This window comes from Balaenoptera borealis (assembly GCF_965194805.1).
Source record: "Balaenoptera borealis genome assembly, chromosome: 2".
In the NCBI taxonomy this organism is placed as follows: Eukaryota; Metazoa; Chordata; class Mammalia; order Artiodactyla; family Balaenopteridae; genus Balaenoptera; species Balaenoptera borealis.
In genome coordinates, this window is record NC_138867.1 from 44,483,255 (window position 1) to 44,508,961 (window position 25,707).

At 36.4% G+C, this 25,707-nt stretch overlaps 1 protein-coding gene across 3 annotated transcripts in view; it reads left to right on the forward strand.

The window, feature by feature from the left end:
- Window positions 1–25,707, forward strand: part of MTREX (Mtr4 exosome RNA helicase) — a 132,997-nt gene that overhangs the window by 54,294 nt on the left and 52,996 nt on the right. For all 3 annotated transcript variants that reach the window (XM_082382215.1, XM_082382216.1, XM_082382217.1), the window contains 4 exons: window positions 1,540–1,665; window positions 5,916–6,066; window positions 20,818–20,990; window positions 21,588–21,656. In XM_082382215.1, coding sequence (XP_082238341.1) covers window positions 1,540–1,665; window positions 5,916–6,066; window positions 20,818–20,990; window positions 21,588–21,656 — 519 coding nt within the window. The remainder of the gene's footprint in view (window positions 1–1,539; window positions 1,666–5,915; window positions 6,067–20,817; window positions 20,991–21,587; window positions 21,657–25,707) is intronic.

Here is a 25,707-nt window from a genome sequence, read left to right on the forward strand (position 1 = left end):
TCACTGTTTTACTCTTTAGGTTTAAAATAGAGATTTTTTTTTAATAGGTTTGCACATATGTCTTTTCTAAGGCAAAAGCTGGGATCATGAGTGAAATGGTGAATTGGAGTAAAAATAAATCCTTAATCCAGAAGCAAGTAATCGCTTCTTACCAAACTTAAACTATGGGCCTAGAGCTATGGTAGATACTAAGAATGCTAAATTTAAAACAAAACCAAACTAATCCCTACTGTGAAGAGACTTAGTGCAGGTGGAAGTTTATTTTATGGGCTCTGAGAAGTATGTATAGGAAGAATAGAACACAAGAAAAGAAGTCACTTGTATATAAGTGGTCAGGGAGGCGTCATAGAGAAGGCCTCTAGGTTTTGAGAAGGCCCTAAAGTTTTGAGAATGCCTCAGAAACTTTCTGTAACTTGTGACTTTTTTAAGTCAAAAGAAGATTATTTCATGTAGAATATAATTTTTAATTGCAACGTGGATAAAGTCTTTCCTATGTTTTATATTTTAAGTTAATGTAAATTTTAAAATTCTTCATCATCAGTTTAAAATTACTTAATTCTTTGAATAAAACTGATGCTACAAGAAAATAAATAAATAAGTTTTTCGTGACTTTACATGCTCCTTGGCATCCAGTGGACCCCAGGGAAGGGTATGTAGTAAAGTGGGTAATTGAATTTAAGAAAACAACCATTTCTTGATGATTCAAGATCCTAATTATGAAATCTAAAAATCATAATGTGTCAAAATGTAACGATGACCTTGAGCGCTGTTGAGATTTTATTGGACTGCCTTTTTGAAATATTCTTTTCTGATCTTTAAGGTTGGTCCCAGGTCGTTAGGTCTGTTTTTGATGCTATCAGTAATATGCCTTCTAGTAGCACAGTGGTTTGTAACTCTTCTTGAGTGAAACATTTTTTGAGAGTCCGAACACGCTGGACCCTTTCCACAGGAAAAAAGTATACGTGTACTTAAAGATAAAACTTTGCCCAGTGTTCAGGTGGCTCAGTTTTACCCTTAAAGACTATGCATGGGAGACTTACTAACCTTTCTCCCTTAGGTGGTTCTTAGTGATGAATGGACTCTTCTGAATGCCAAGGACATACACTGAGAAAATAGAAATTGTGCTTTTTGTGTGTGTTGATTTTTATATTAATCTCATTTGGAAATTAAGAAAATTTGTTATAATCAAGACAGAATTGGTATTTAATAGAGTTTGGGTCATTGTTTGCTTTCTTAAACTTTCCTGTTTTCCAGAATATATAGTTCAAAGATATCTTTTATGCCATTGAATTAGCCAGTATTTCTCTATAGCTATTTGATCATTTTGGAGCTAAAATTTAGTTTTGCAACATTATTCTTAAGTGTTTTGCATTTTTGTCTTTTTACTTAAACTTTCCTAAAAGTTCATGTTTTTAATCTTGTTTCCTTTCTTGGAATGTGTAGCTTGTGCTTGTGAACTTTATGATAAGAATAATTTTAAGAATATGTTTTTCAGTAGGTTTTCTCCTAAACTTTTCATTTTTAATTATGTTCATTCAGATTTCCTCTGGTGAATACATTCAGATGTCTGGTCGTGCTGGAAGGAGGGGAATGGATGACAGAGGAATTGTAATTCTTATGGTAGATGAAAAGATGAGCCCAACGATTGGAAAACAACTACTTAAGGTAATAAGTTAAGCTTCTGTGCCTTCACCAGGAATTTGAGAAACATACTTCAGGACCACATTGAAATTAATTGTGTCAGTTCAAATACCTCTCTGAGTAGATGAGTTAATTTACTGAACTATCTGGGCTTAGGAAGGTGGAAGAGGGTAACTGCTCAAATTGCTGATACTTTGTACCCTAGTTTCTGTTCTAATAGGAAAAGAGTAAGTCGTGCAGTGGAGGGGATGGAGATCTGCAGAGGGCAGAAATGTTTACTTTGCCCTCCAAATTTGAGATACCTCTATATTTGCCCACTCGACTGCACAAACCACTTCTCACCTATCAGCGCAGGAAGTAGGGCAGATATTATCAGTATTATGCACAGTTATCTTCCTATACCTTTGCAAGCCCAGATAGCTTAATAAATTAATTCTACAATCTACCATTCTAATTCATCCTGTTGCGAGATTATAATATCCCAATAATAAATTTAAATTTATAAGCTTTATTTCAAATTAACCTTTTGCTTGCTTAGTATTTGTGTTTTGGATTGTCTAAGATTTTTGTTTTATTTTGAAGAGCTTCTCAAGGAAGTTTGACCTGCCTGATTGCTTTCCTTCTCCTTCTCCATGTATTGATAGTAAGGAATTATTAAGCATATCCATAGAGAACACTGTCAATAAGATAGGAAACTTAACATGAATTAAAGTATAAAATTAACTGCCAGCTGATTAACTACTTAAAATAAATCTTCGAAACATGTTAAGACGTGCATAGGTCAGTATCTCTGAAATATACTGTGTTCAACTTCTAAGACTTAGAAACTGCATGGAGAATTTGAGATATGGTTGTAGGAAGCCTGGTATGCTGAAGCAAAAATAGGTAAAGTTCTTTTTTCTTTCTTTTTTTTTTTTAAACTTTGGGTTCGTTTGTTTGTTTATTTATTTATTTATTTATATGGCTGTGTTGGGTCTTCGTTTCTGTGTGAGGGCTTTCTGTAGTTGCGGCAAGTGGGGGCCACTCTTTATCGTGGTGCGCGGGCCTCTCATTATCGTGGCCTCTCTTGTTGCGGAGCACAGGCTCCAGACGCGCAGGCTCAGTAATTGTGGCTCATGGGCCTAGTTGCTCTGCGGGAAGATGTGGGATCTTCCCAGACCAGGGCTCGAACCCGTGTCCTCTGCATTGGCAGTCAGATTCTCAACCACTGCACCACCAGGGAAGCCCCTCTTTTTTTTTTTTAAATGTTCTATATGAGTAAAGACAAAGCTTATCTGTACATATTCATAGAGTGATCTTATGGTGTCTTATTTTCAGTTTTAAAGATTAACACTTGGAAACCCATCTTTAAGTGTCCATATAACTATAGTTCTTTGTGTAAGGAAAATGGTCAAGACTGAAAATTTGTGTTATTTTCTTTAAATGTTGTCGCATATAATAAACACTCATTTTCTTACCTCGTACTCTGTGTATGGAAATAATTGAGTCAGGAGGTAATATTTTAATGGCAGCATCTGGTTCCTTTAGTATAGATTTTTTCATTCCATTTACTTGACATCTCTAGATTTGTTACCCTATAAGTGCAAATTTCTATTGTCTTTCATTTCATTAAAAAAAAGCGTTTTTAAATTTTATTGTGGAAAGAACCTTTAACATGAGATCTAGCCTCTTAATAAATTATGATGTTGTAAAATATGTTGTTGTTGACTGTTGTATAGCTAATCTCTATTTATCTCACTTGACTGAAACTTGATGCCCTTTAATTAGTAACTTCCCAATTACTCCTCCTCTCAGTCTCTGACAACTACCATTCTACTCTTTAAGTCCATGAATTTGACTATTTTAGATACCTCACATAAGAGGAATTATACAGGATTTGTCTTTCTGTGACTGGCTTGTTTCATTTAGCATAATGTCCTCAAAGTTCATCCATGTTGTTACATATTGCAGAATTTTCTTCTTTAAGAGTAAATAGTATTCTATGTATTTACAGTCCTCCCTTGGTATTCTCAGGGGATTGGTTCCAAGACCCCCACGTATATTAAAATACCAAAATGAGAGGATGCTCATGTCTCTTACATAAATGGCACAGTATTTGCATATAACCTACACACATCTTTCGTATACTTTAAATCATCTCTAGATTACTTATAGTATGGAATACAATGTAAACGCTATTTAAATAGCCATAAATACAGTGTATATAGTTGCCTGTGCTGCATGACACATTCAAGTTTTCCTTTTTGGAACTTTCTGCAATTTTTTTCCCCAAGTATTTTCCAAACCACAGTTCATTGAATCCTCAGATGGGGAACCCGAGGACACTGGGGAACGGCTGTATAGCCATATTTTATAGCATCAAATTAGGATACTGTAATACTGAAAGAAGGGACTATTAATAATTATATCAATATATCAGGTATAAGTAGGGGTTGTCCTGGGGTCACTTGGATACAATGTTAAAATGCGCTGTTGAGTTTAAGGTGATGGAGAATTCAGATAGGTGTATTCTACAGCAGTTTGAATATAGAAGCAGAGCTTGAGGTTGGAAATAAACATTTGCAATATTGAAGCCCCATATTTCTTAAAGGAGGTAATAGTAGAAAAGAAAAATAATAGAATAGTAAAAAGTTGGTCTGTTTGTAAAATTATGAAGTATCTGAAGTTGTCTTTCATTCCTCTCTTCCTCAAGAATGTGATTTTCATACTAACTCCACATCTCACTTTGGCCCTATTTTCAAGGAAAGTGCATAAAAATTAAGTTTTTAGGGACTTACTCACTAACCCCCTAGGGTAAATGGCTCTTGATTTTTCAGGAGTTAAGGAATACCACCATTTGAGACTGTTGAAAGTTCTGCTCCTTCTTCTCATAAAATCCTATATCCATACATTTATAATTCTGAATGCAATAAGGCTGGCTTATGAGCCTCAATTTAAAAGCCTCTGAATACCCTAACAGTATTTGTGTATTTTACTATGCCATTTAAAGATTTGCATGTTTTGTGACACTTCTAAATATTTCAGCATGTATCTCCCAAGAATTTGGTCATTCTCATTTGGGCACTACATAACCATTTTCAATGTTAGGAAGTATTTGCATTTAGAAAAAAGTATTGCTGGGCTTCTCTGGTGATGCAGTGGTTAAGAATCCGCCTGCCAGTGCAGGGTACACAGGTTCGAGCCCTCTTGTGGGAAGATCCCACATGCTCCCCTTAGTGGAGCAACTAAGCCCGTGCGCCACAACTACTGAGCCTGCGCTCTAGAGCCCGCGAGCCACAACTGCTGAAGCCCGTGCGCCTATAACCCATGCTCTGCAACAAGAGAAGCCACCGCAATGAGAAGCCTGCTCACTGCAACGAAGAGTAGCCCCTGCTCCCCGCAACTAGAGAAAGCCCGCAAGCAGCAACAAAGACCCAATGCAGCCAAAAAAAAAAATTAAAAGAAAAAAGAAAGAAAAGAAGAAAGTATTCCTGAAGAAATGTTGTAAGAAAAGTTTAGATCTCAAGGAAGTATTTTGGACATAAACCTTGTTGCAAGTTAAGGTCACACTATTGTAACTAGCTCTTCTTTGGTAACAGCCACAATTAGGAGGAGAAAGGAATTACCGAAGTGTTGACAAAGACTGGTCTGTAAATTTTGGGGAAACATTTTGGCAGTTTTATGTCATTTCAGGAAGCTGAGAGTTTCAAAATAACTAATTTTTTCTGAATGTCATTCTGAAATAAATTTAGTGTGCTCTATTAGCATAGGCTAGGTTATGCTGCAGTAACAAACCTAAATCTCAGTAACTTAAAGGTTTGTTTCTCTTGTTCATTGCACGTTTACAAAGGTGACTATGCTTATTATTGTTTAGGGATTCAAGCTGATAGAGAAACCACCATCTTGAACATTCGCAGTCACTGTGCCAGCAGGGAAAATGTAGCTTTTCACACCAGCGGTTGACCAGGAAGTGATACATTACTGAAACTTATTTGCCGTCCCCACTGAGGGCAAAATGTGTAATCCTGTCAAGTACCTAGAAGGCAGAGAGCTAAACATACTTGGCCAACAGTATTTTAACTGCTACTGTCCTAGTTAGTGATTTTTTCCCCCCTTCACTTTCCCAAAGATCAACTGTTTTATCACTTTGTGTTGGTCATTTAAAGGAAAGAACTTAATACATTTCTGTAGTATTCCTTAGTGAAGACTAAACTGTTACGCAGTTCAGGAGGTTAAAAATATTTTTATGAATTTATTTTTAAAATCTACAACATTGACATGTTTTTTTCTCTCAGGGCTCAGCTGATCCTCTAAATAGTGCTTTCCATTTGACCTACAACATGGTTTTGAACTTACTACGAGTAGAAGAAATAAATCCTGAGTACATGTTGGAAAAATCCTTCTACCAGTTTCAGCATTATAGAGCAATTCCAGGAGTAGTAGAGAGTAAGTATAAAATTATCATAACAGCCTCATTTAGCTAGGGTAGACCAAATAGCAAAATTACTGTGTTATTGACTGCTTTGGCCATTGGTTTTTTTCTGGTAAGCCAAATCATTGTAACCAACTAGAATATTTTAAAATGAAAGAAAACACTATCAGGACATAATTCTATGGTTAATTCAAATTTAGTATAATTTATTGTTATAGACATATCACATGATAATTCATATTCATGAATAATGATATTCAAAATTAATATAATGCTTTCTAAGTCCAAAAAATAAGTGTTCTATTGTAACTATGTTCAAGTAGAATTGTGTATTGTGTGTTGATCCTTATTCTAGAAGATTGTGGCTGATTATCATATAGAACTGATTAAAATCTAAAATAGAAGCAAAGATTTAAAATTTTGGTTTGGGTAAATCTTCTAAAAATAATGCATAGTTGTAAAGAAAAACAAAACCCAAATTTGGCAAAAGATACAGTGGAGATTTAAGACCATTTGTAATCTCACACAGACAGCCACACAACCACTGTTAACACTTCGTGGCTCTTCCATCTTTTTTATTTTTCAAAGTCAGGATTAACAATGTTTTGCTAATAACAGTGATGTTATTATAGTTGATATCATTTGTTAAACATTTATCATATGCCTAGCCTTGTGTTAAATGCTTTACATTCACTAACTCACTGATTCTGGCTTTTTAAAATTTAATTTCAATTATTCTTTGAAAGTATGGTTTTTAATAACTGCATAATATTTTCATTTTATGAATGTACTATGATTTATTTAACAATAAAGGCAAATTTGAGATTTCTATCACAAGTGGATAGGACAGTACCACTCTATTTTATGCACCTGAAAGTAAATGAAGTGTAATAATATACCTTAAAAAAATGAAAAGGCTTGGAACATCCAAGTAAGTTAAATTCTCATTTTTTTTTACCCTTACCTGGATGACATCATAATTATTTCCTCTTAATTTCTTTGGTCTTAATTAAGAGAGCTTCTTCATTACAAACTATAGAGCTGGAAGAAGCTTTGGCATCATTTTACATATGTAAAAAAATAAGGCATAAGAGAAGTTAAGTCTGTATTTAAGGTTGCACATTTGATTGATGGCAGGTTTGACTTGGACTCCTGTTCCTAACTAACCCATGCTGTTTTTATTAAAGTGTGGGTCATCCCTTTTTAATATGACGAGAATAGATGTAGTAACTTCTCTGGCTGAAAAAAAGACAACGATGAAAAAAATCTTGAGCTGGCTGATATTAAGACTTACCTTTGGGCTTCCCTGGTGGCACAGTGGATAGCAATCTGCCTGCCAATGCAGGGGACATGGGTTCGATACCTGGTCCAGGAAGATCCCACATGCCATGGAGCAACTAAGCCCGTGCGCCACAATTACTGAGCCTGCGCTCTAGAGCCTGTGAGCCACAACTCCTGAAGCCCACGTGCCTTGAGCCCATGCTCCGCAACACAAGAAGCCATGGCAGTGAGAAGCCCGTGCACCGCAACAAAGAGTAGCCCCCACTCGCCGCAACTGGAGAAAGCCCGTGCACAGCAACAAAGACCCACCACAGCCTTAGATAGATAGATAGATTAGATAGATTAGATAGGTAAATTTATATATAAAAAAAGATGTCAGATTTTTTTAATTACTTTTTAAAACATTGAAGTATAGTTCATTTACAATATTGTGTTAGTTTCAGGTGTACGGCAAAGTGATTTCGTTATACACATATATATGTATATATCTATGTTCTTTTTTAAAAATTCTTTTCCATTATAGTTTATTATAAAATATTGAATCTAGTTCTCTATGCTTTACAGTAAAACCCTGTTTATCTATTTTATATATGGTAGTGTGCATCTGTTAATCCCATACTCCCAATTTATCCCTCCCCCACCCTTCCCCTTTGGTAAAGTAAGTTACTTTTTAAACTTCACTTTATATTATTCTTTTGTAATTCCATAGAAAATATCCCAGATACAGCAGGGGATAGAGGGAGAATTCTCCAAGTAGTTTCCCATTTATTTAAAGCCCTTAGGACTTATAGCTGGGCTCAGATTATTTGATATAACTTTGAACAAGACTCTGCTACCCACACTGTGAGCTTAAACATTGCCACCAGGACTTCCCTGGTAGTCCAGTGGTTAAGACTTCACCTTCCAGGGTAGGGGGTGTGGGTTCACTCCCTGGTCGGGGAGCTAAGATCCCACATGCCTCAGGGCCAAAAACACCAAAACATAAAACAGAAGCAGTATTGTAACAAATTCAATAAAGACCTTAAAAATGATTCACATAAAAAAAAAAATCTTAAAAAAAAAAAAATTGCCACCATTTCTCCATCTCCTGTCCTGTGTCTCCCCAAGCCCCCCAACTGTTGTTGCTGTTGTTTTCAGTGTGGTTCTGATTTATGTTTTAAAAGGATTGTTAACATAACCTCTGACCCCTGGTGTTGCTACCATATACTTGAATCTTCTTGCAATTGAATTATCCTTGCTTTGCCTATCTCTCTTTTTAAAGGGGCAAGACCTGTTTTGCTAATATTTGGAACCAACAAATAGACTAAATATCAAAAGTATAACAGACTTTTTAGTGGAAGAAGTAGGAATTTAAGTGATGAAAGTGATAACTGTGGGGTAGTTGCAACACCTTTAGTATTTTGCAGGGCTGAGCTGTGTGACCAAAGAGCATGTAGTGTAAGAGGAGATGGGTAGAGGTGATAGGGGCTATCCTCTGTGCTTTTAAATTGCAAAATACATCTTGAATGAAATTTATTTCCATTTCACTTATTACTTGGAAGAGTATGATTCCTTTTGCTGTCGATACATAGAATCTTTTCAAGAGACCTGGTGTTATTTTTACCAGCTTAAGTATACCAAAATTAAAATGTAGACTGTTATCTATGGAAGTACAGAATTAATCTTTATTTTACAAATACACTGCTTTAATTTTTACAACAAACTTAAATGGCTGTCATACATGAGATGTTTTTCATTTTGATTTACTGAATCCACAGTAGATTTTCCAGTGAGTCATAAGAGTAAAAATTCTTGGGTCTTCCCTGGTGGCACAGTGGTTAAGAATCCACCTGCCAACACAGGTGCATGGGTTCGAGCCCTGGTCTGGGAAGATCCCACATGCCGCAGAGCAACTAAGCCTGTGTACCACAACTACTGAGCCTGCACTCTAGAGCCCATGCACCACAACAAGAGAAGCCACCTCAATAAGAAGCCCACGCACCCCAATGAAGAGTAGCCCCCGCTCATCACAACTAAAGAAAGCCCACACACAGCAACGAAGACCCAATGCGTCCAAAAATTAATTAATTATTTTAAATTCTAGGATTTCACTCTTCCTTTACTGGAAAGAAAAACGCAGATTTAATTTTAATCTTTTTGTTTAGTTTCATTAATAGATAATGCCATGGTTAATAGCAGGGGCTGTGGAGTTAGACGTGGGTTTGAATACAGACTACTGCAGCCTTAGTTTGCTCTTTTATGCAATTGGAATAATATCTAGTTCATCAAACTCATGAAAATTAAATGATATCATTTATGTTAAATTCTCAGTAAGTGCTTGTTTTAATTAATGATAGTAATGCCATACATCAGTAAAGCCATTTAAACTTTAACCTTTGGTAAAATTTGCTCGGTACTGGGAGTAGCAGTCCATTTCCCCATCACTCACAGGTCTGTATCTATTGCACGTTTTATATGATACAAATATAATTTTGGAACCGCATCGCCCCTCTCCCTCAAAAGGGGGAAATTGATTGCAGGCTGTCTTAAGAGTTTATGGACATATCTCACATGCTGTTTCCTAAGATACTGAGGCTTTCTTATGGCGGTACCCTGCAGGAAAACCAGCTTATTATACTGAGGTTCCTCTACTTTTTGATTGGCGTGCAAGATATCCTTTCCTTAATTTGGGAAAAAGCGGGCTGCACCTAAACTAACCTCCTGGAGTGGTATATATCTATATTTAGAGTCCTAGATACAAAACACATGTGATTTCTTAAACTGCCTCTCAAACTTTTGATTCATTAGTTAAGTGGTCTGAGAACAGAAATGATTTGGAGTGGAGGATGGGAGCAGTATTTTAAGCATCAGGCAGAGTCTTTGTGTATCATCTCTCCTGTCAGTGCTTATTTAGTATTCCACTGATACCTGCAGTGTTACTTTGTAACTTTTGGTAAGGCAGCAAGATGAGCATTTCAGTGTCTATTTTTCCTTTTCATATAACCTCTTATTGACTTTAGTCTACCAAATTTTTTTAATCATTTCTTCTTCTGATAATGTTTACTCTCATAACGTGTTAAGAATAGCCTTCTATTCTCAAATGAAAAGAATACAGTTCATGTAGAAAGTAATGCAGTTCATTTAAAAATAACCAGGATGATGCAATATGCCTAAGAGAGTACAAAAGACCAGAAGTTAGAGGTAAAAACAAAAAGTGAAGAAAAGATTAAAAATTCCAGAGACCATGTCTCAATACTTCAGCAGACTTTTTGGCAGATCTGACTCTGGTGTCACTAAAAATAAGCAATTAATACAAATAAATAGGCTTAGAGGAGGAGGACATGGTCTGCAAACTCTGCGTCTCCTCACACATCCCTGATAACATTTCAGTCTCTTCCTATAGCTCCTTTTTCAGCCAACTTTTTAAATGTCTAAACGTGTCTTTCTTAAAATGTGGTGCCCAGAGGTAAATAGTATTTGCTATGGGAGGTCTGACCAGGGACAAGTGCAATGGAAGTATTGTTATTGCTCTTGTTGACTTTTCTCAGAAAGAGAGAAGTCAAGTGCAAGGAGAGCTGTAGAGAAGAGTGTCACAGTTGGTGCCAACTGTTGACCCAGTAGATTGCATGCTGAAAGTTCTTCGCACAAATTGACCTAAGCCTCCTTTCTACAAACGCAAGTGCAGGAACTTAATAATAGTATATGTTATAGAGATACATATATCCTATTTTTTAAACAGATGGTTACAAAATTGTGGATTTAGGTTTTTTACCAAAATTATTTATGAAATTATGGTCTTCATCAACAGATGCAAATTTATATGTAAGTATTTACTTTGGAAAGATTCCTGAGCAGCTGGAGATAAAATGAGATGGTTTATTCATTGTTAAGGATGAGGGAAATCCTGGAACTGGACCTTAGGGTTCTAATGTTTGGTCCTGCTCCCATGTGGCATGTGATTTGGGTCAGGTCTCCTAATTGTGATTCGACTCCCAGAATAATACAGATATTATAATAACTATTTTGAATACTTAAAAGCATTAGGAGGCTCAGATTAAATAATTTTAAAAACTGCTTATTCCGCTATAAAGTTCTCACCACATGTGAGCTGCCCTTGCTGTCATACACCCTCAGTTAGCTCAGTCTCTTAGGGTTTCAGCTTGAGTCCAGATGTTCTGTGGAGCTAATTCTTGCTCATTCTGCTCTGCAACCCTCCTCTATTTACTTTTGATAAAAACAAAAAAGCTACCAGCCACCATGTAGTTGTTCTCTATCTCTTTATAGGTGGGAAATGCTGTTAAGTTGCCTTTTTTTTTTTCTCTTGGAGTGCTTTCTGAATGCATATTGTTTGTTCTATTCTGGTCCACCCCTCATACCCCAAGATTATTCTTTCATACCTCGGTTCTATAAATCTGAACACAAAGGTAAGAAATCCTCAGTGATTGGAAGAAGAGTCAAGAGTTGTCTGGAAGGCATATTCTTTTCCAAAAATAAGTCATTTTCTAGGATTAACAGTGAAATGAGGCAGGAGGAAGTCCTCCTGTCATTGGAAGTGGCTGTACCTTCTGCAGGAAAGGACTCATGGATAAACTCCGTGTTGAAGCCCTGGGGGCCAGGCTATACTCAATACTAAGGATATAAGGGTGTCCAGGCAAGGGTTGGCTCACAGAAGCTCGTAGAAAAACTTGAGGGGCACAGAGGTAAGCTGAGGGCTGGCAAGGCTGGCAAGGGTTCTTGAAGCTGAGTCTGCAGGAAGGAAGTCCCTTGAGGCAGAGCTCTCTAGTGGTCAGCTCACAGGAGCAGGATGCAGGGTTACAGTGTGCCAGTGGAAATTAGGAGCTGCCTATGAGGCAGGTGGGTACTCTTCAAGAGGGAAGGAAGAGAAGTGACTTCTAAATACTTTCTTTAATTTTTTTTTTCTTTTTTTACTTTTAAAATGGGATGCCTCCTAAGTGAATTTTTAAGTTGGTGTCATCTACTTAGAATAGATGCAGAAAGGAAAAGACCTGGGAAATTGGGGAGAGAAACAAACTTTTAATAGGTTTTTGTTTGTTTGTTTTTAATCAGAAGATCATGTTGTTGGTGACGACATCTTTCCCTTCTGTCTCCATGCAGTAGATTGGATTTCTTGCTGTGTATAAGGATGACTGTGTGGGGTGGGAATTCAGCCAGAAGTTGGATATGCGTGGGGTATTAAGGAGGGTTCAGGAATCAAAAACTTTGCTTCTCTTATTCCCATGCCTGATATCATGGTCCTAGGCTATCACATTTACCTTTTTCTTCTTTCCGTCTTTCCAAAAGAATAAACTAAATGCCTAAGAGAGTGCAAAAGACCAGAAGTTAGAGGGAGCAGTCTGTGAGAAGGTTGAAGATGATAATTTTAAAATAATAATAATACAGTAATATCCTTCCTCAGTGTTTACAGTGTGCTATACTGTTAGCTGAGTACTTTCCATATGTTCTGTCAGTGTCTAACTATAGCCTTGTGGGGTATGGCTACTATTGTTATCCTCATTTTGTGAGTAAAGAAACTAAAGCACACAGGTTAAATACAGGAGTTTGGTCAATGACATAGAATTGAGAGTCCAGAAATAAACCCATATATCTGTGGTCAATTGATTTTTGACAAGTGCTGCTGTGACAATTGATAGCCACATGCAAAAAAAGTGAATTTGGACCCTTACCTCACACCATATACACAAATTAACTGAAAATAGCTGAAAGTCCTAAATAAACAGCTGAAACCATAAATCTCTGAAGAAAACATAGCTAAAAATCTACATAACCTTAGATATGGCAGTGGTTTCTTACATAAGATACCAAAAGTACAAGCAACAAAAGAAAAAATAAATAAATTGGATTTTATCTAAATTTTAAAACTTTTGCACTTCAATATATACCAACGATAAAGTGAAAAGAAAACCCACAGAGTGGGAGAAAATATTTGCAAATCATGTATCTGATAAGGGTCTAGTATCCAGAATATATAAAGACCACTTACAACTCAACAACAAAAAGCAAACAATGTAATTTCTTTTTCTAAACATCTTTATTGGAGTATAATTGCTTTACAATGGTGTGTTAGTTTCTGCTTTATAACACAGTGAATCAGCTATACATATACATATGTCCCCATATCTCCTCCCTCTTGCGTCTCTCTCCCACCCTCCCTATCCCATCCCTCTAGGTGGTCACAGAGCACCGAGCTGATCTCCCTGTGCTATGTGGCTGCTTCCCACTAGCTATCTATTTTACATTTGGTAGTGTATGTCTGTCCATGCCACTCTCTCAGTTCGTCCCAGCTTACCCTTCCCCCACCCCGTGTCCTCAAGTCCATTCTCTACGTCTGCATCTTTATTCCTCTCCTGGCCCTAGGTTCTTCAGAACCTTTTTCTTTTTTTTTTTCTTTTTTTTTTTTTAGATTCCATATATATGTGTTATCATACAGTATTTGTTTTTCTCTTTCTGACTTACTACCCTCTGTATGACAGGTCCATCCACCTCACTACAAATAACTCAATTGCATTTCTTTTTATGGCTGAGTAATATTTCATTGTATATATGTGCCACATCTTTATCCATTCATCTGTCGATGGACACTTCAGTTGCTTCCATGTCCTGGCTGTTGTAAATAGAGCTGCAATGAAAATTGTGGTACATGACTCTTTTTGAATTATGGTTTTCTCAGGGTATATGCCCAGTAGTGGGATTGCTGGGTCGTATGATAGTTCTATTTTTAGTTTTTTAAGGAACCTCCTTACTGTTCTCCATAGTGTCTGTATCAATTTACATTCCCACCAACAGTGCAAGAGGGTTCCCTTTTCTCCACACCCTCTCCAGCATTTATTGTTTGTAGATTTTTTGATGATGCCCTGACCGGTGTGAGGTGATACCTCACTGTAGTTTTGATTTGCATTTCTCTAATGATTAGTGATGTTGAGCGTCCTTTCATATGTTTGTTGGCAATCTGTATATCTTCTCTGGAGAAATGTCTATTTAGGACTTCTGCCCATTTTTGGATTGGGTTGTTTGGTTTTTGATATTGAACTGCATAAGCTGCTTGTAAATTTTGGAGATTAATCTTTTGTCAGTTGCTTCCTTTGCAAATATTTTCTCACATTCTGAGGGTTGTCTTTTTGTCTCGTTTATGTATTCCTTTGCTCTGCAAAAGCTTTTAAGTTTCATTAAGTCCCATTTGTTTATTTTTGTTTTTATTTCCATTTCTCTAGGAGGTGAGTCAAAAAGGATCTTGCTGTGATTTATGTCATAGAGTGTTCTGCCTGTGTTTTCCTCTGTGAGTTTTATATTTTCTGGCCTTACATTTCAGTCTTTAATCCATCATGACTTTTACTTTTGTGTGTGGTGTTAGGGAGTGTTCTGATTTCATTCTTTTACCTGTAACTCTCCAGTTTTCCCAGCACCACTTATTGAAGAGGCTGTCTTTTCTCCATTGTATACTGTTGCCTCCTTTATCAAAGATAAGGTGACCATATGTGTGGGTTTATCTCTGGGCTTTCTATCCTGTTCCATTGATCCATATTTCTGTTATTGTGTCAGTACCATACTGTCTTGATTACTGTAGCTTTGTGGTATAGTCTGAAGTCAGGGAGCCTGATTCCTCCAGCTCCATTTTTCTTTCTCGAGATTGCTTTGGCTATTCGGGGTCTTTTGTGTTTCCATACAAATTGTGAAATTTTTTGTTGTACTTCTGTGAAAAATGCCAGTGGTAGTTTGATAGGGATTGCATTGAACCTGTAGATTGCTTTGGGTAGTAAGTCATTTTCACAATGTTGATTCTTCCCATCGAAGAACATAGTATATCCTTCCATCTGTTTGTATCATCTTTATTTTCTTTCATCTGTGTCTTATAGTTTTCTGCATACAGGTCTCTTGTCGCCTTAGGTTTATTCCTAGGTATTTTATTCTTTTTGTTGCAGTGGTAAATGGGAGTGTTTCCTTAATTTCTCTTTCAGGTTTTTCATCCTTAGTGAATAGGAATGCAAGAGATTTCTGTGCATTAATTTTGTATCCTGCTACTTTACCAAATTCATTGATTAGCTCTAGTAGTTTTCTGGTAGCATCTTTAGGATTCTCTGTGTATAGTATCATGTGACCTGCAAACAGTGACAGTTTTACTTCTTCTTTTCCAATTTGGATTCCTTTTATTTCTTCTTCATCTCTGATTGCTGTGGCTAAAACTTCCAAAACTATGTTGAATAATAGTGGTGAGAGTGGACATCCTTGTCTTGTTCCTGATCTTAGAGGAAATGGTTTCAGTTTTTCACCATTGAGAATGATGTTGGCTGTGGGTTTGTCATATATGACCTTTATTATGTTGAGGTAAGTTCCCTCTGTGCCTCCTTTCTGGAGGGTTTTTATCATAAATGGGTGTTGAATTTTGTCAGAAGCTTTCTCTGCATCTATTGAGATGATCATATGGTTTTTCTCCTTCAATTTGTTAATATGGTTTATCAGACTGATTGCTTTGCGTATATTGAAGAATCCTTGCATTCCTGGGGTAAACCCCACTTGATCATGGTGTATGGTCCTTTAAATGTGCTGTTGGATTCTGTTTGCTAGTATTTTGTTGAGGATTTTTGCATCTATGTTCATCGGTGATATTGGCCTCTAGTTTCCTTTCTTTGTGACATCTTTGTCTGGTTTTGGTATCAGGGTGATGGTGGCCTCGTAGAAAGAGTTTGGGAGTGTTCCTCCCTCTGCTATATTTTGGAAGAGTTTGAGAAGGATAGGTGTTAGCTCTTCTCTAAATGTTTGATAGAATTTGCCTGTGAAGCCATCTGGTCCTGGGCTTTTGTTTGTTGGAAGATTTTTAATCACAGTCTCAGTTTCAGTGCTTGTGATTGGTCTGTTTATATTTTCTAATTCTTCCTGGTTCACTCTCAGAAGGTTGTACTTTTCTAAGAATTTGTCCATTTCTTCCATGTTGTCCCTTTTTTTTGGCATAGAGTTGCTTGTAGTAATCTCTCATGATCCTTTGTATTTCTGCAGTGTCTGTTGTTACTTCTCCTTTTTCATTTCTAATTCTACTGATTTGAGTCTTCTCCCTTTTTTTCTTGATGAGTCTGGCTAATGGATTATCAATTTTGTTTATCTTCTCAAAGAACCAGCATTTAATTTTATTGATCTTTGCTGTCATTTCCTTAATTTCTTTTTCATTTGTTTCTGATCTGATCTTTATGATTTCTTTCCTTCTGCTAACTTTGGGGTTTTTTTGTTCTTCTTTCTCTAATTGCTTTAGGTGTAAGTTTAGGTCGTTTATTTGAGATGTTTCTTGTTTCTTGAGGTAGGATTGTATTGCTATAAACCTCCCTCGTAGAACTGCTTTTGCTGCATCCCATAGGTTTTGGGTTGTCGTGTTTTCATTGTCATTTGTTTCTAGGTATTTTTGGATTTCCTCTTTGATTTCTTCAGTGATCTCTTGGTTACTTAGTAGGGTATTGTTTAGCGTCCATGTTTGTATTTTTCCAGATGTTTTCCTGTAATTGATACCTAGTTTCATAGCATTGTGGTCAGAAAAGATACTTCAAACGATTTCAGTTTTCTTAAATTTACCAAGACTTGATTTGTGACCCAGGATATGATCTATCCTGGAGAATGTTCCAGGAGCACTTGAGAAGAAAGTGTATTCTGTTGTTTTTGGATGGAATGTCCTATAAATATCAATTAAGTCCATCTTGTTTAATGTATCATTTAAAGCTTGTGTTTCCTTATTAATTTTCATTTTGGATGATCTGTCCATTGATGAAAGTGGCATGTTAAAGTCCCCTACTATGATTGTGTTACTGTCGATTTCCCCTTTTATGGCTGTTAGTATTTGCCTTATGTATTGAGGTGCTCCTATGTTGAGTGCATAAATATTTACAATTGTTATATCTTCTTCTTGGATTGATCCCTTGCTCATTATGTAGTGTCCTTCTTTGTCTCTTGTAATAATCTTCATTTTAAAGTCTATCTTGTCTGATACGAAAATTGCTACTCTTTCTTTTGATTTCCATTTGCTTAGAATATCTTTTTCAATCCCCTCACTTTCAGTCTGTATGTGTCCCTAGGTCTGAAGTGGGTCTCTTGTAGACAGCATATATATGGGTCTTGTTTTTGTATCCATTCAGCCAGTCTGTGTCTTTTGGTTGGAGCATTTAATCCATTTACATTTAAGGTAGTTATTGATATGTATGTTCCTATTACCATTTTCTTAATTGTTTGGGGTTTGTTATTGTAGGTCTTTTCCTTCTCTTGTGTTTCCTGCCTAGAGAAGTTCCTTTAGCGTTTGTTGTAAAGCTGGTTTGGTGGTGCTGATTTCTCTTAGCTTTTGCTTGTCTGTAAAGGTTTTAATTTCTCCGTCGAATCAGAATGAGATCCTTGAGTAATCTTGTTTCTAGGTTTTTCCCTTTCATCACTTTAAATATGTCCTGCCACTCCCTTCTGGCTTGCCTAGTTTCTGCTGAAAGATCAGCTGTTAACCTTATGGGGATTCCCTTGTATGTTATTTGTTGTTTTTCCCTTGCTGCTTTTAATATTTTTTCTTTGTATTTAATTTTTTATCATTCAATTAATATGTGTCTTGTCTTGTTTCTCCTTGGATTTATCTTGTATAGGACTCTGCGCTTCTGGACTTGACTATTTCCTTTCCCATATTAGGGAAGTTTTCAACTATAATCTCTTCAAATATTTTCTGAGTCCATTTCTTTTTCTCCTCTTCTTCTGGGACCCCCTATAATTCGAATGTTGGTGCGTTTAATGTTGTCCCAGAGGCCTCTGAGACTGTCCTCAATTCTTCTCATTCTTTTTTCTTTATTCTGCTGTGTGGTAGTTATTTCCACTGTTTTATCTTCCAGGTCACTTACGCGTTCTTCTGCCTCAGTTATTCTGCTATTGATTTCTTCTAGAGAATTTTTAATTTCATTTATTGTGTTGTTCATCATTGTTTTTTTCCTCTTTAGTTCTTCTAGTTCCTTGTTCAAAATTTCCTGTATTTTCTCCATTGTATTTCCAAGATTTTGGATCATCTTTACTATCATGACTCTGAATTCTTTTTCAGGTTGACTGCCTATTTCCTCTTCATTTGTTTGGTCTGGTGGGTTTTTACATTGCTCCTTCATCTGCTGTGTGTTTCTCTGTGTTCTCATTTTGGTTAACTTACTGTGTTTGGGGTCTCCTTTTCCCAGGCTGCAGGTTTGTAGTTCCTTTTGTTTTTGGTGTCTGCCCCCAGTGGCTAAGGTTGGTTCAGTGGGTTGTGTAGGCTTCCTGGTTGAGGGAACTGGTTCCCGTGTTCTGGTGGATGTGGCTGGGGTGTGTCTTTCTGGTGGGCAGGACCGTGTCTGGTGGTGTGTTTTGGGGTGTCTGTGACCTTATGATTTTAGGCAGCCTCTCTGCTAATGGGTGGTGTTGTGTTCCTGTCTTGCTAGTTGTTTGGCATAGAGTGTCCAGCACTGTACCTTGCTGGTCGTTGAGTGGAGCTGGGTCTTAGCATTGAGATGGAGATCTCTAGGAGAGCTTTCGCCATTTGATATTACGTGGAGCCTGGAAGTCTCTGGTGGACCAGTGTCCTTAACTCGGCTCTCCCACCTCAGAGGCACTGGCCTGAAACATGGCCAGAGCACCAAGACCCTGTCAGCCACATGGCTTGTGTTACTGCAGAAATTATCCCAGTCCTCAGAACAGTCTCTCTACAGCTTTGAGTGGAATTCAAACTTCAGTGCAATTCATGTAAAAACAAGCATCCCTAGTTCATAGATCACATTGGTTTCCATCCACAGTATTCAGGGTCCATGGAACTCCTGACCTCCTAGTGTTGGAGGTTCTCCTGCAGAGGTGAGGAGTGGCTTGGCTCACCGTGGGGACAAGGACACTGGCCCTAATTTTTAAATGGACAAAAGATCTGAATAGACATTTTTCCAGAGAAGATATATAAGTACATCTTTTCATATAAGTACATGAAAAGATGGTCGACATCATTAGGGAAATGCATATCATAACCACATTGAGATACCTCACACTCACTAGGATGGGTATTTTTTTTTTAGGTAATTAACAAAATGGTGTGGTTGTTGTAGAAAATAGTTTAGCACTTCCCCAGCAATTTAAATATAGAATTACTCTAAGACCCAGCAATGCCATCCACTCATGGTATATAAGCAAAAGAATTGGAAATACGTTCAAACAGAAACTGGTGCATGAATGTTCATAGCAGCATTACTAACGGTAGCCAAAAGGTAGAAATAATCCAAATGTCCATCAACTGGTAAACAAAATGGTGTACCCATATAGTGTGATATTATTCCACTATTAAAAGAAATGATGTACTGATACATGCCACAACATGGATGAACTTTGAGAAGATTATGCTAAGTGAAGGAAGCCAAAGATAAAAGCCACACCTATTATGATTCCGTATATATGGAATATCTAGAATAGGCAAATTCATGCAGACAGAAAGGTTGCCAGGGTCTGGTGGAGGAAAGAATGAGTAGTGTTTGCTTAAAGGGTATGGAGTTTTGGGGTAGTGAAAATATTCTAGAACTACATGGTAGTGATGGTTTCATATATTGTTAGTGTACTACATGTCATTAATGGTGAATTTTATGTGTGTTTTACCCAAGTAAAAATAGTGTTTGTTCACAGTGGGAAAGAGGCATAATGGAATGAGTGAGGAAGGGAGGTCAGCCCTAGATGCAAGAATTGGGGCAGGGAGTGGCATCAGAGATAGTTAGAGTAACTAAAAGGACAGTTGCTGAAAGGGGCTAGTGTTTTGGCCACTGACTGAGTAGAGAGATAACTATGGTTGAATTTCCTGTCTTCTGTTTTAGGAGACATAGTCCCAGGTGGTGGTGGAAGCCTGATGACATTAACAAATTGGGTTTTTTGCTGAGTTAAAGCAGCATATTAGGAGATTCAAAATAGTGCTGTCCAGTAGAACTTTCTGTGGAAATACTCTCTCTGTGCTTTTCAAGTACAGAAGTCAACGGCCACATATGGCTGTTGAGCATTTGAAATGGTGCTAGTGCAATTGAAGAGCTAAATGATTAATTTAATTTTAATTATTTTAAATTTAACTAGCCACATAGTGTCTACTGGGTATTATACTGGAAGGTGCTGATATGGAACATTTGTACCATAATACAAAGTTTTACAGGGCAGTGCTTGTTCAACAGTGTAGGTCTAGATTTCTCAGAAATAGTCTTCTCCCCCTATCCACAGGAGAGAATTAACTTACCAGATAAAAGCACTCCAGTTCAGAATCACTTTGAGGTCACAGTGAGTTGGGGAACTGTGAGAAGAGATAGAGAACATGAACCTTAATGGGGAAGGGAGAAACTAGACAGCATGTCTTATGGTTTTCTCTGAATCTTTTCCTCAAAGCTTCTAACCTAAGCAGTCTGAATTTTTCCCTACAATTGTAGTAGGAAAAAAAGATTTATCTTTGGTATAATTTACGTAAGATGTATAATTTTGTGATGTTGTGTATGTGTTTTATTTACTTACAGAGGTAAAGAACTCAGAAGAACAGTATAATAAAATAGTAATACCAAATGAAGAAAGTGTAGTCATCTATTATAAGATTAGGCAGCAGCTTGCCAAATTGGGTAAAGAAATTGAAGAATATATTCACAAACCAAAATATTGCTTACCATTTCTACAACCAGGTCGTTTGGTAAAGGTATGTCATTATTTTTTTCATAAATTATTTCAATATTTAGTATTTTTTGGATGAAGATTCCAGTTTTTTTTCTTATCTTGGTAAAATACAGTAGTTTTTTAATCTATATTAATTTTATTCTTTTACCTGTTTCATGTGGCACTAAGGAAGGAGGGGTCATGTGAAGGCCTTTTAATCACTACTGATTTTCATTTGGGGGATATAAATTGAAGTGGACAGTTTTGGAATTAACATGAAATATTTCCAGTTATGAAATGCTGTCCCAGAATAAGGCAGTTTTAAGACCTGGATGAATTCATTAGCTATAAAAGACTTCAGATATTCTCCAAACAAATACACCATATCATTTTAACATTTATTTGCCAACTGAGAGATTCCTGTTATTGCTGTTCTGGAATCCCTTGAAATTTGGCAGTGATTTCTTTCTGTAGGGTTAATTTCTTTTTTTTTCCTTTTTTTTTAAGTTTAACAATGATCTTTCAAAAAAATATTTTATCAGGAGAACTCAAAGTTTTATTAGCCTGTAATGTGGGCATGATATCTAAATTGCCTTTTGGACATAAACATTCCTTTTTACTTGCTTTACTTTCTTTTCAGGTAAAGAATGAAGGAGACGATTTTGGCTGGGGTGTAGTGGTGAATTTCTCAAAAAAATCAAATGTTAAGGTAAACTGTTGTCCTAAAAGTGGAATTGTATATAAATTTTTAGTGAAATGTTTTTTCAGGCTCAGGAAGTTGATCAGATTAGAAATGCCATTACCAAAAAAAAGAAAGAAAGAAAGAAATAGCATTGCCTTAAGAGAAACTGTAATAAATTCTATATAAGGAATTAATTTTTTGAATAATCATAAATTTTATCCTTAAAGTGGTATGGTTATTTTCCTAACACTATCACAGATTTTAATTTCATGACAGTTTTACATTTCTTCTCTGAGTTCACCAGTCCTTTTTATAAATTTACTATTTAAATTGAATATTAGAAAAAATTAGCATCTGACACTGAAAACTGGAATTTTGATTCAGGTATATGTTAGAGACTTAAAAGAAAGAACTTAGGAAAGCTGGTTAATTTTACTTACTCTCTCTACATGAAGGCAATAATAAAGTTGCTTTTGGTCATTATTTATATAAATACTTTGAAAAGATTACATATACATAAAGTCAAGGATGATTTTGATAATTTGTTACAAAAATGATTACCTCAAAATTAAATCAGGCTTCCCGTCTATTATATTTTCTTTACCTGCAATAGGCACCAACCAACAGGTGCCAGTATATGACCTCAGGCAAGACGTTCTGAATCTTCATGCCTGTTTTTTCTTTTCTTTAAAATGAAGGGTTTGCATGAGATGATTTCATGATTTTGTCATTAACTTCTTTGTCTCGCCTATGTGTAAAGGCAATTGAGAATTAAGCTTTGGGATTGAAAGTTAGTCCTGAAATATGTAAATGAACTTTGCGATACTGTGGAGAAATAATTAAGTTCATAGGTTTGTGATAGGAGTTTTGATTAATGATCTACGATTAATCCCACTGAATAGATTATTACCATTTTCATAATTTACAGGAATTTTTTTCAAAGTATTGTCACACTCATTGTCTCATTTGATTCTAATTTAAGAAGCATTCATTGACTATAGACACAATTCCTGTACTTACTCATTTTATGAACAGAGGCAAGCAGGTAATGAAAATGTAAGGCAGAATATGAAATGATTTAGTAAAGATATAAGCAAAGTGCATTTGGAGCAGGAGGAGGAAGAAATTTTGTCTGAGCTATTAGAGATGGCACCTGAGAAGGAAGAGAATTGAAAATTTTAAATGGAACCTTGAACACTAAGTAGAATTTCATTTGATGGATATTCGCTGGTGGAAGTAGTATGCAGCAGGCACAGAACATTTCCGGTGAAGGGAAGGAGTAAAATCATAAAAAGTATTGAGGTTAATCATGGAAAAGTATTTAAAATACAGATTTTGAGTATGTTGGGTCTAGATTTAAATATTTGAAAGCAATGGCAGGCCATTGAAGATTAATTGGTTGGTTGATTGGTTTGCTTGGGTTTTTTTTTCTTCCAGTTTTATTGAGAAACAGTTGACATACAGCATTCTATAAATTTGAAGTGTACAATGTAATGATTTGACTTATATACATCGTGAAATGATTGCCACAGTACATTGAGTGAACACCCATCATCGCATGTAGATACATTAAAGAAATTTAAAAACTCTTTTTTCCTTGTGATGAGAATTCTTAGGATTTACTCTCTTAACTTTCATGTATAACAGCACTGTTATAATTATAACGTTATAATTATATTATAACATTATAATTAACAGCACTGTTGGTTATATTTATCATGTTGTACATTATATCCCTAGTATTTATTTATCTTATAACTAGAAGTTTATATCTTTTTATTACTTTCATCTAATTCCCCCTTCCCCTACCCCTGCCTCTGGAAACCACAAATCTGATCTCTTTGTCTATGAGTTTGTTTGTTTTTGGAGCATAATTGACTGACAACACTGTTAGTTCCTATTACACAACATAATGATATATTTCTGTACATTTCAAAATGTTCGTAATGATAATTCTAGTTGTCACCAGGAAAATATATTACATAGTTATAGACTATATTCCCCACACTGTACATTTCATGCCTGTGACTCATTTATTTAGTAACTGAAAGTTTGTACCTCTTAATCTCCCTCAACTATTTCTCTCCTCCTCCCCTCCCCTTCCCTCTGGCAGCCATCTTTTCTCTGCATCAGTGACTCTGTTTCTGTTTGGTTCTGTTTGTTCACTCGTTTTGTTTTTCATATTCCACATTTAAGTGAAGTCATCTAGTATTTGTCATTCTCTGTCTGGCTTATTTCATTTAGCATAATACTCTCCAGGTCCATCCATGTTGTTGGACATGGCAAGGTTTCATTCTTTTTCATGGCTTAGTAATATTCCTGTGTGTGTGTTTGTGTGTGTGTGGGAGACAGAGAGATATCTTCTTTCCTCTATTGATGGCACTTGCGTTGCTTCCATATCTTGTCTATTATGAGATACACAGTAATACTGCAAGGAACATAGATGTGCATATATCTTTTTGAATAATAGTGTTTTTGTTTTCTTCAAATAAATACTCAGGAGTGGAATTGCTGAATCATTTGGTAGTTATATTTTCACTTTTTTGAGGAACCGCCATACTGTTTTCCATAGTGGCTGCACCAGTTTACATTCCCACCAACAGTGCACAGGGGTTCCCTTTTTTCCATATCCTCACCAACATTTTTATTTCTTGTCATTTTGATAATAGTCATTCTGTCAGGTGTGAGGTGAATAGCTCATTGTGGTTTTGATTTGCATTACCCTTATGATTAGTAATGTTGCATCTTTTCATGTACCTGATGGCCATCCTAATGACTTCTTTGGAAAAACATCTACTCAGGCCCTCTGCCATTTTTTAATCAGGTTGTCTGGTTTTTTTGATGTCGAGTTTTGTGAGTTCTTTGTATATTTTGGATATTAACCCCTTATCGGATATATCGTTTGCAGATACCTTTTCCCATTCAGTCGGTGAGCTTTTAGTTTTGTTCATAGTTTCCTTCACTGAGCAAAACCTTTTCAGTTTGATTTAGTCCCATTTGTTTATTTTTGCTTTTGTTTCCCTTGCCTGAGGAGACAGATCCAAAAAACTATTACCAAGACCAGTGTCAAAGACTTTACTGCCTGTGTTTACTTCTGGAAGTTTTATGGTTTCACACCTTACTTAAATCTTTAATCCATTTTGAATTTATTTTTGAGCATAGTGTGGGAGAGTAGTCTTGTTTGATTCTTCCACGTGTAGCTGTCCAGTTTTCCCAACACCATTTGTTGAAGAGGCTGTCTTTTCCCCATTGTATATTCTTGCCTGCTTTGTCATAGATTAATTGCCCATATAATAGCGTGGGTCCATTTCTGGACTCTATGCTGTTCCATTGATCTGTGTGTCTTTTTTTTATGACAGTACCGTGCTGTTTTGATGACTGTAGCTTTGTAGTATAGTTTTTTTGTTTTTTGGGTTTTTTTAATTTATGGCTGTGTTGGGTCTTCGTTTCTGTGCAAGGGCTTTCTCTAGGTGCGGCGAGCGGGGGCCACTCTTCATTGCGGTGCACAGGCCTCTCACTATCGTGACCTCTCTTGTTGTGGAACACAGGCTCCAGACGCACAGGCTCAGTAATTGTGGCTCACGGGCCCAGTTGCTCCGCAGCATGTGGGATCTTCCCAGACCAGGGTTTGAACCCGTGTCCCCTGCATTGGCAGGCAGATTCTCAACCACTGTGCCACCAGGGAAGCCCCTGTAGTATAGTTTTGAATCAGGGAGTATAATACCTCCAGTTTTTGTTTTTCTTTCTCAAGCTTGTTTTTCTTTCTCAAGCTTGTTTTGGCTCTTTGTGGTCTTTTGTGTTTCCATACATATTTTAGAATTACTTGTTCTAGTTATGTGAAAAATGCCATTGGTATTTGATAGGGATTGTATGGAAACTATAGATTGCCATGGGGAATATGGTCATTTTAACAATATTCTTCCAGTCTACGATCACAATATTCCTTTCCATCTGTTCGTGTTGTCTTCAATTTCTTTCATTATTGTCATGTACTTTCCCTATAGTATAGTATAGTTTTCTTATGGTACAGGTCTTTTACCTCCTTAGTAAGATGTAGTCCTAGGTATTTTATTCTCTT